At 39.7% G+C, this 11090-nt stretch overlaps 1 protein-coding gene across 1 annotated transcript in view; it reads right to left on the reverse strand.

Moving 5' to 3' along the window:
• Window positions 1-372: 372 nt before the first annotated feature.
• The window catches only part of LOC138045950 (E3 ubiquitin-protein ligase RNF10-like), a 26438-nt gene continuing 15720 nt past the window's right edge, over window positions 373-11090 (reverse strand). Inside the window, exons 15-24 of the mRNA XM_068892593.1 lie at window positions 10976-11090; window positions 9389-9444; window positions 8908-8985; window positions 8629-8746; window positions 8028-8147; window positions 6724-6864; window positions 6176-6258; window positions 5479-5530; window positions 3099-3239; window positions 373-607 (exon numbers count right to left, since the gene is read on the reverse strand). The exon at window positions 10976-11090 is cut by the window's right edge and continues 135 nt beyond it. Coding sequence (XP_068748694.1) covers window positions 516-607; window positions 3099-3239; window positions 5479-5530; window positions 6176-6258; window positions 6724-6864; window positions 8028-8147; window positions 8629-8746; window positions 8908-8985; window positions 9389-9444; window positions 10976-11090 — 996 coding nt within the window. The 3' untranslated portion in view covers window positions 373-515. The remainder of the gene's footprint in view (window positions 608-3098; window positions 3240-5478; window positions 5531-6175; window positions 6259-6723; window positions 6865-8027; window positions 8148-8628; window positions 8747-8907; window positions 8986-9388; window positions 9445-10975) is intronic.

Raw genomic sequence — 11090 nt, forward strand, 5'->3', positions numbered from 1 at the left:
ATGCAAATCACGAAACAAATTGCTCAGAACCACGTGGCGTCTGTTGTGACGGCATTGCGTGACGTGACATGTGGTTTCAAACATTTACTCAAGTCTGCGTTTTACCCCTTGCCCGCAGTCTGCTCTTTACCCCACCGCTGTATACTTCATAATTTTGGGCAACCCGTACGGGATATAAAACGTTACGTCCTCGTTGAATGCTTTAACAGAGGCAAGGGCAAGTAATAAACTACCCTGATTTTTCAAAACTTCCCCTCGACTGAGAAACTACAAGGCCCTTTCAGTGACAAAGTTCAAGGTTCGAAACGGTGGTCACAAGATTGGTTTACAAAGGTGCTTATTTAAATCAAGACCACAAACAAATGCATATGCCATTTGACTAAATTCCATTTACTGCTGTAAAACGTTCTTAGAGATGTACAATTGTCGGCTGTTAATCAGTTAATTGAAGCCGAAACTAACACCAGCCTAATAAATCAATCAATACACACAAGTATCAAGCTAAACTGTTTGTTTTAAGTGTACTTCATAAAGCTGCCCGTGGTGAAGAGGAGTTTCTTTTTGTTTTTCTTCTGCTTCTTTCCAGTGCTCTCTTCTCTTTCACCGCCTAATAAAATAACAACCACAAAAGAGGTTGGTTTAACCAGTTTTCGGGTTTGTTTTTGTCTGCCAAATAACGTTGACAAGTACAGACCGAATGCATAAATGGCGGCCAAAAAAAATTCTTTTGTTTATGTGCTAATTAGGCTCACTAGCCTCGTTTGCATGTACAAAGTACAAAAGAAATGTTGCTCAAGAGCGAGCGAGGCTAGTGAGCCCAATTAGCACATAAAACAATAATTTTTTGGCCGCCATTTATGCATTTATTTGGGAGCAATTGCAGAATACTCCACCACTCGAAGCAATGCTGCAATGCTTCTTCTCCGGAGGTAAGCAACTGAAGCGCAAAGTGACGGGGGAACTGTGCAACTAAGTGAGTGCGCAGATAACGGGTATTCAACGGTTAAGCTGTCGAATATTTGTTCGAGAGGGTAATAATTAAAATACTTAAAAACTAGACTTTCTAGTAGTATAGGAATGAATATCTTAGCACAAATTAGAAAGAATAACTATTATAAAAAAGATAAATCAACTTTCTAGTACTTTCTACTAATTTTATGCGCTGATGTCAGGAAGGATTTTGTCAACGAAACCATGTTTTAACCTTGTGTTTATCTCTTCGACACTCCAAACTCTTGGCTCCTGTGAAGATCTTCTAAAATTTCTTTTAAAATGTTCTTTAAAACTTCGGTAAAAAGAAGAAGTATTAAAAAAAGTTTTGGCAGATTAACTTCGCTCTATGTCGAGCCTCTTCAATGCCTTTGGTAAAAGATTATTCTAAAACCCAACAGCTAAAAAGGTGGGGTCAGTCTTTGTCTACTACGACCCTTGGGATTTTAAAGTAATTCCATTCCGTTATATTATTCATTAGCCGTTCAGGTGGAACATTTTTCATTCTCACGGCTTCTGCGATCTGCCTTGTCATCGAGTCATTTCTGTATGATCCCGTAACTTTCATATTAAATACTTGTCTTTCTTCTTCGTGTTTCTCTCTGCAGTGTCTCCACAGCACCGATCCTTCTTTTCTCCACTCCAGGAGTTTTAGATGTTCTTTTCCACGAGTATATGCATTTCTGGCGGTTTCTCCTACATATATATCTCCACATTTTTCACAGTCTATCTCGTATGTGACATTATTCGTGTCACAGGCGTTCTTCCCATCCCCTCCCGTGCACACCAAGCAATCTTCTCTGTCACACGACGTATGTCTAAGGGGGTCGGATCTTTGTAGCAGTCTCCTTTGTAGCAGTCTCTTTAGTGACGTGCCTGCTTGTTCGACTATCTTAATCTTGAAACCTTGTCTTCACAGGAGCCAAGAGTTTGGAGTGTCGAAGAGATAAACACAAGGTTAAAACAAACTTTCTAGTACGAAAGAGGCTACGGGGAGCCTACACTGTGTTCGAAGGAATTCTATCCGATTTCCTTTAAAATTCAGTTTTTCAGTGATTTTTTTATGTTAAAATATCTTGTTTAATTCCGTAGTCCATAGTGCTCATTCCGTGACCCAACCATACGGTAAACTGCGATCGGAGAATGTGTGTTCACATTTATAGCTGTTGTTAACGGAGTTGACTCCAATCAAAACCAGTAAACAGATGCTTTACAATTTTCTACAATGGTATTTAAAAATACCTTTTCTTAACAATACTGGTAGAATTAGAAAATTATGTAATTAGCCCGGTACGATGTGTTACCGAATCATACGATGACCGGATATTGAAAACACAAAAACTCGTTTCCGGTCATGCACACAGTGCTTTAATTAATTACATATTCCCCTGTCAATCTGTCACGTAGACTGCCTTCTACGAGACAAAGAAATCTCACGCATGCGCTGCCACAGCGCAACCCCCCAACCCCCACCCCCCCAAATTAAATTAAAAAGTTTTAAAGTCCAAAAACGGAGTCGAATAAAAAGGGGAAAGAAGAACAGTCTAAGCGGGCAGCAACCAGCGGCAAAAAACTCGCTATTCAGCCAAGCATTTCACCCAAAAACTTTGTGGCTGTGTTGCCATTTGTTTGGGAAACTCAGAGTAAAATTAAACTTCCCGCTCAACTAACTCTGATAAAACCATAAAAATTCTCGCAGTTATTCCAGCTCAGTTCTTTCTTCACTTAAATTTGCTCGAATATTTTGGATTTATAAAGGCGAGAGGCGTCATTGAGGTAGACAGCGAATTTCTGTCTGACGTTTGCCGAAAATGCGAAGGTTCAGTTAATCTTTGTAGCGACTAAGGAAGCGACCCCCACCCCACGGCAAAGTTCACTGTTCGCTGCATGAAAAACGCTAATTCCGGGTTAAGTTCAACCCGCACTAGTACTAGCCTGGCGTCAACAACCGTTTGGAAAACCCGACACCTTTTGAAGAGACAAATTTCCATACGCACATGTTTTCTCGTCTTCAGTCAATAACCTCTCATGTTCCCCAGTGGTACTGAGAGTGATCAAGCGTAAATGACGCGCAGGTGAGTCACACGAAATCTCAACTTGGCTTTTACCTGGTTGCGTGGTTTCAACGTCGTACTTGCCCCAGTTTGCTGACACCAAAGCATCCGAAAATGCCGACTGAAAGGTTGGGACTGGTGCACAATCTTCCTCGTCATTCTCCTCTTCAGCCCAAGAAGGTTTCCTCGTCACTACTGCGAAATATAAAGCAGAGAAAAGTTTATTCACTCACTTGGCATCATTTCAAGTCACAATGTTTAAGTCCCGGGGAGTACTTGGCTCAATTTTCGCTGTGTATGTGCCGCTGGCCTCTCACAACCCCTACCCCTTTATAGTCCATTTTATGGCCAATTATAGACCCCATCTTGGTCACTTTAGGGTAAATGTAATTTTAGAGACCCAAACTTAGTCACTTCCTGTTTATACATAAACCTTACATAAAGCCATTTAATTGTAATTTCAAAACGGAATGTCATGCGACAAGTAAATATTAAATCAACAGCGCTACAGTTCTTTCTGCAACAACTTTTTTTTACCGCGAATCTTTCCATTTTTAAACCACTACCCAGAATTTCTTACCCCCAAAATCCAGTCGTGAAAATGCTACCCCATCCCCAATTGCTCATTAATAGGAAGCGTGCCCCGCCCCGCCCCCCACCCCCGGGTATAAGTGTAACAGTCCCCCACGCAGACCATTCTTCAGTAGTCAAGTAATCTTTCTTCGACAGATAAATGTGATCCTCGTACTTAATTGAACAATTTAAGCAAATGCCACTTTTAGTCTACCTGAATTTTTCAGGTGTCTATTAACCCTTTCAGCCCCGATAGTGCCAAATGGCACTTATAGATTTTACTCTGTCTAACGCCAGACGATTTTACTCGTCAATGGGGAACCCCTCGGGGCTTAAAGGGTTAAGCTAACAGCGTGAAAAAACTATGTCCCTGTTTAACCCTTTCAGCCCCGATAGTGCCAAATGGCACTTATAGATTTTACTCTGTCTAACGCCAGACGATTTTACTCGTCAATGGGGAACCCCTCGGGGCTTAAAGGGTTAAGTGACAATTGCTTAAATTGTCCAGTTGAGTGTGAGGATCACTATCTTTCGTCTATAATCCGCACTTCAATCAAATGTACATTTCTTTAAATTCATCAATCTCCAGTTGTTGGTAAACGAACGTAAGACTGCATAACAAACAAGAAGGTCTGCAAAGGAGTTGAACAAGCAACTGAAAGAGCAGACTGAGCATCTACGGGGATTACATAGCTAGCAATCCTTCATGTATCCACGGTCATATTTATCAAACGAACAAGATAATATTTCAAATATTATTGAGACAACAGAAGATGAACTGCTCAACCAGCGAGATTTCAGCCGAAACAACTTCGTCTATTCGAGGTTTTTAATAGCAAAGAAATGCGTCTGGGTCATTTTCTTCGTGTAGACTCTCTCTGGACGGAATTTGGCCATGCCCAATGCCGAGCTCCAAACGGGTCGAAAATTCGACTCGGTACGTCATCCATCTTTTTCTGTAATCCAAGAAGCTCGCAGCGTTTGCACAAGCACTAAATTCTGTTTCTTCTTCTTTTTTTTTTCTTTTTTTTGAAACCTCGATTTCACATCTATTCTCTTTTGCGCGCTGACATAATATTCAAGGTTCTTGCAGAGTTAGTGGAGGAGAATGCTTATGAAAGCCGGCAAACTTCAAAGGGCCAGCCTATTGTTTGCATTTTAATGTTGAAAGGCACCATAACGTGATCACGACCCTGCACAGTGAATCATGCAGTAACAACAAATATGGCGGCCGGCGATGACGATTTTATATTGGGAGACGATTTTGACGCTATAATGGCTGTTTTGGAAGAGAACGAAGAGTTTGAAGTTCATTTTGAGGAAGCTGTTAAGGAGGTTAGTATGAAAGACTGCTCGTTTGATGGACAAACAAGTTCGGACAGTTAAATCAGCCGGTAGTTTGATTTGTTTACATAAACGTGCTTAAGTCTTATCGATCTTTAATTCTACGTCGTTCGTCTAGGTCCATGCCCCCAGACCCCCTACTTTGGAGCGCATTCGGCGCTAGAAACATTCTTCGTGTGCGTACACCTTCAAACTCTCACGCTACGCCCCTGGTGACCAAGCCAAAAACATAGCAACATACCACTTTGAAATTTGCCGGCTTTCATAACCAGTCCCCTCCACTAACTCTGGTTCTTGAGACAAGAATGGTCTAATCCATATGACAGAAGGAATTACATACGACAGTATCGTTCTTATTTTCCTTTCTCCTTAAATTCCTTTTTTCCCCTGCGTTGAGTGTCATTAACGGAATTTTAAGACAGAAACAGCGAGACAATAAATAATGTCCAGTTTACCAAACAACGTGGACGAAATCGTAATTCAGTTCCTTTCCACATTACAGTTGTAAATGGTATACCTAATTCCTGGGGTTTCTTAATTGTCTCGCTTGCCTTCTTGGACCTTAGTGCCTGTTAACAACAGAAAGGACAAAACCATTAAAAAAGTTTTGGGGGCTTTATATAACGAACCACACAGAGAGGGAAATCTAAGGGCCGATTTACACGGTACGATTTTTGCGACAAGCTCACGACAGGCTTACGACATGACTTACGATTGTCGCAGCGTTTTAAAACATGTTTTAAAATGCTACGACATTTTTTCGGACGTACACAACGATCGTAAATCATGCCGTGGGCCTGTCGTAAGCCGTTGTCGCATGCGACAAAAATCGTACCGTGGATCCATGGGTTTAAATATACGCTTACATACAGCCTGTACTTCATTGAAAGGTCTGTTAACAGGAAGCATGGAGCTGATGTGGGCCTTCATAGGCTAGTTTCGAATTTTTCAAAAACAAACAAAATTGCATTTCCGTTGATTTTAACAAACAAAAGTGCAAATTGTTCCCCTGAACCTCGTCTCGGTTCCTCTGTTCTTTCACAATTTGCAAATGGCTTATTACTAAATATTATCTACATACATGACATGTTAAATTACTATTGAATTAAGTAATGTCTACCTCACAAAGAAGTTAAAAACAACAATTAAGAGAGTGTAGGGACTAAAAGTGAAGTAACAAAAAGAAAGTGAGAGAAAAAAGAAATTCTACAAACCTGAGCAAAAGATGGAGGGCTGGGTGTCGGGTTATCTGGCATATTAACTCCCTCTGTTTCTGCTATTGTGCCATAACCTTCATCTAATACAGAAACATGAATCCACAGTTTCAACCATATGCATGTCTGTCACAAGGATGTCTTACATCGGATTTACAAGACATTTTGTGGTGAAGTTATGCATAAGCTAGTCACATTTTCTACTTTCTCAAATCCCATCATACACCTCTTCTACTCGCCCAAATTTTGCATAATCATTGTTTTCGATTCTCTTGAGACATGACGATGTCCTAAGAGAAATCAAAAGCAATGCCCATGCATTTTTCTTTTGGGGGGGGGGGGGAGGGGGAGGGGGATAGAAGAGGTGCATTATGGGATTTGAGACAGTAGAGAATCGGAAAATTGTAAGTAAAAATCGTAGTGTCTAAATCCACCCTCTATATAGGTAGTTACAAATGAGAGTAACTTCATGGATTTTGGCACAACTACTACTTCCTATCTCAGGCAATAACAATTACAAGTTTATCGAGTAGAACCACGTTTTAAACCTTGATTAGCCATTGAAGCAGCAAACTGCATGAAAGGGCTTGGTGTAGAGTTGCTTGGTGGAGAGATGGCCAACTGTCCTGTTTGTGCTGGGAATTCAAAATCACTGGACAAGTCCAGATGCTCAGGAACCACACTTCTACCTAAGATGGGCAGACAGATAAAATACTAGTCCAACCCTTTGCCTCCCAAGAATGATATTTGTAAATATTACTTGCGATTTATGCGTCAATGGGGAACCCCTTAGGGACAAAAGGGTTAATTAATCTGATTGGAACTAATTTTTGATATGTAACTGGTTCATGCAAATGGAAAGTAAGAGTGTTGACTCTGTAAGCTGAAGCTAAGCAAAGGGCCTTGCTACAGCCTCCTAAAAACTAACCATAGTTTTTCAGTTATAAGGAGCAGCATTTTTTCCTCAAAGAAATTGCTTGTTGCCTCGAAATGTGATCTTAACTCAAACTGCGTATTATAGCAGAGTATCTTCTTGCAACAAAACCTGTGCAGGGATGATTCTTCGATCCTTTGCCGTCATCTTGTATGTTAAACTTATCTCAGTCTTCCCCTTACTGCAATTCCAAAATGGTGGTCTCACAACAACGTTCGTAACAATGGCCTTCAATTTTTAGCATTGTACAACAAAAACACCCACAAGAAAGTAGTAAAAACCGCAGGATTTAAAGGTTTTTCCCTTGATTCTAGTTGAATTTCCTTCTTCCACTTTTCTTGACTCACACCGCAATCTTCAGTTGAGACAGCATACCGGTAACTAGCGATGAGTTGAACCAAATTCCTCTATTTGAGATGCGTCTTACAATCGACTGAGTATTTTGATGAGATTTTCAGTTTCTGATTTATCAATGCCATCAAGTTTGAAAGTTAAAGGTGCATCTTATAACCGAGTGTGCCTTGTATCCGAAAAACTACGGTGAAACACCCTAGGATAGGGTGGGCTGGAGAAGCCAGTTTCCTGAGTCAAAGACTGCCTCCTTCCCTCCCCTCTGCCAACTCTAACCGTTAGATAAGTAAAAGAAACTAGCAGGTCATGAAGACTGAAAGAAAAAAAAAACAGGAGTTTAAGCCTGTTTAATGCACAGTCCCTGTACAAGGTCCTTTAATTGATAATTGGCATTTTGGACTCTTCTAAATTGTTTTCTGAGAACATCTCAGAAAGGATGCAAAAAATGCATTTCAGTAACTCAAAATACAAGACATCATCCACTTGCTTAATGTATCTTGATATCTTAAAACTTACTACTACGACCCCTGAAATTATAATCCCAAACTTAAGGAGACCTCTACTTACAAGCAGATCTTGCAGGGATGTAAGAGAAGGCACTGCTGCCGCTAGAAAGAGTTTTCTGCTCTCTTTTCCTTTCTATTCGCAACTTCTTCTGTCGTTGCTGTTTCCGGTGTTGTAACTCTCCTAAGCAGAAACGATCACTACACTGGTATTTTAATTCATACACTAGAAACGGTCTCCTTTGAGGTATACATTTTAAGCTGAGGTTGCGTTCTAAGTTTATGCATGCACTAAAATCTGGGTACAGGAAGAAATGAGAATAAAAAATGTGTTGTAAGACAAACTTGTGACTATTCATCATGATGAACCACACTAATAATCGAATATTTGTCTTACAACATGGTAACTTTCGAAGTAATGTGTGACATTTAACCCTTTCAGCCTTGATTATTGCATGACCAAAAAAATTTAGCATAACCTTCCTGATCATTTACATGTTTCTGATATTCTTTAACACTGTTTTTGCCCGTCTTATTCTCATCTCGATTTCTCATCTAACATTTGACGTGGCTCCAAGTTACTGAAACACCCAAACCTGTTTTATTATTGTTCCTCTCAAAAGCTCAACATTACACTTGTGTATCTTCATAACACACCTGCTTACCTTTAAAGAAATTGAGTGTCTCCTGTGATATAATAGGTGGCTTCATGTCAAGTTCACAAATAACAAACTCACATGTAAGTGGAAGATGGCTCAGGTGTCGATAGCGTTTGCGAAGCTCCTGAGTAAAAAAAAAGAGACAGCTGTAAAATACCGATTGGACACAAAAGGAAAGTAGAACTTTTACTTGTCTCCCTAACAGAGAGACTCAATGGCAAGAATAAAAGACTTCTGTCAAAATCCACAAACTACAATGTACATGTACATCAATTCAAATCTTACATCACTTTGAGACAGGGCTTCCATCTCAAGAATCTGTGCAGTTATTGTGTCTGGACAGTACTCTAAACCTCCATACTCCTGAAAGACCAAAAATTATATTTCAATATTCCCTACCTTTCCCCTTGAAGGAAGAGTACTGGGTCCCCTTTCTCGAAAGTCTCGATAACTTTTCAGACCCAGAAAGCCATTTACGAAACTACCATCCGCATGCTGCAATAAGATAGTCTTTTAACATGTTTTCAAGACTATGAAAGAAGCTAAATGATTGCGAAGTTTTTTGTCTTAAAACCTCTCCAATCTTAATAATTATACAGAGGTAATGGTGACATCCGAAACAGGCCCGAAAAGTTTTGGGAGGTTCAACAAACAGGCTCCAAGTAGCATTTGCCCAAGTTTTAAACCACATCTACATGTACATGTACAGCCACTCATATTTTCAAGCTTTTTGTATTATAGTCCAAAGATCAGGGAAATATCTCACCTTTATCAAGCAGCGGGAATTAACTGAGCTCAAGAATATGTTCTGACCATCGTCAGCTGCAAGGAAAAATCATTACCCCTTAGTTGAAGTTGAGAGTGATTTCACTTTTTGGACACACTTTGTGCCCTGCATGTACACACTGGACATGTATCTGGAAATGAAATAATTATTATTTTTTAAGTATTAATGTTCTTTATGCAACCATTTTGCTTTGGGTGTGGTTTTATGATTTTTTTATGGTTTAACCTTGGTTCAACAAAGTGCCAACAAGTGTTTTATCTCATGCACCTTCATGTAGTTTTACACAGTCTCTAATACTTGAACTTGCACATCTGCAGAGATGGGCTATATCCCTTTGCCGATTGGAATTACACTGTAAAATTATTATTATTAGTTCATACACTGTAATGTAGATGTTGTTGCATGACAGTTTATTTCTTACAGAAATATAATAGTTTCAGAATTTCAAAGATAAGATAAAATGCAATGGCAAATAGAGAGAAATGTGGTCAGAGTAATTAAAACTGTTGTCAAGATCAAATTTTATTCTTAATGTTAGTATAATTTATAGTAAACTGTACTGCAGTGTTCTCACCAGGATTTTGTCTTAGGGAGTCCCAGGGAACCCTTTCCTGAAAAAATAGTGGCCCTGCAGGAGCTTAAGCGTGACAAAGTTATTTGCACTTCATGACTAGAGTGGAAAAAATCCCTTGTGATTTCTCTATCCATTTCATCAAGGAGTGTTCAAATTGGAACTCTTGCAATGGTGGGCCTTTCAACAACATTGTAAATGCATTTGATCTGTTTGCCTCAAGACAGATCTTACAGATCGGCATCACAGGTAAGCCATGGGTATTTCGACTGCCATTCACTCTGATACACTGTAAACAAGGTCTTTCTTCGATGAAATAGCTTTTGATCTTTGCCTGCTACATTGTCCTCTCCATTGCCCTCTTCACCAGCATTTCAATGATCTTCTACATTTTTCTTAAATCCTTGGTACTTTAGGGCGAAAGAAAGAATCTAATTATTTTGTGCCACGACGAATAACATGAGCCTGCCATGCACTCTATATTTCATAATTATACCTATTACACAAAATATCTACCTGATCCAATATGGAGGCCAAGGCAACACTCGTGTGACTGACAAAGGCAAAAGTCAACAAAATTGAAGGCTTTGAAAGAGCTTTAAATACTTTGACAAACTGTTTTCATTCAGTTAAAGCGAAGAGCTGGAGTATTCGCTGGAATCATCAAAATACTGCTACCTTACTTCCAAAAGCCTGTTTCGCTTGTAGCATCCATGTGTGCCCAAGTGGGCTCAGTGCATCGCTTTTAATGTGCCATTTCTATTTTTCTTGGAGGAATCCCGCAAGGGTGTGGCCTGGTGAGAACACTGGTATTGTAAATGTACATTCGGCTGTAAATTTTGTAAGTGATTGTGTGAAGTGAAGTGAAGTGAAAGTCAAATAAAAACGATAAATATATAAATATTTTCAGCACTTTGTTGAGTAGAGGTTCCTTAAAGAACCCCTGCATTGAAAATCTATCAATGAGTGAGGTCACCATTAGCACGATACTGTACCTTGATAAAAGTAGTGATAGCTTGTTGATGTGGAGACTGGTGATAATGGCCTTGCTGATTCACAGCCTGAATCTCCAGATGCACTCTCACCAGCTTGGTCCATAGACCTGTTGGA

Source organism: Montipora capricornis, chromosome 4 (assembly GCF_036669925.1).
Source record: "Montipora capricornis isolate CH-2021 chromosome 4, ASM3666992v2, whole genome shotgun sequence".
Taxonomy (NCBI): domain Eukaryota; kingdom Metazoa; phylum Cnidaria; class Anthozoa; order Scleractinia; family Acroporidae; genus Montipora; species Montipora capricornis.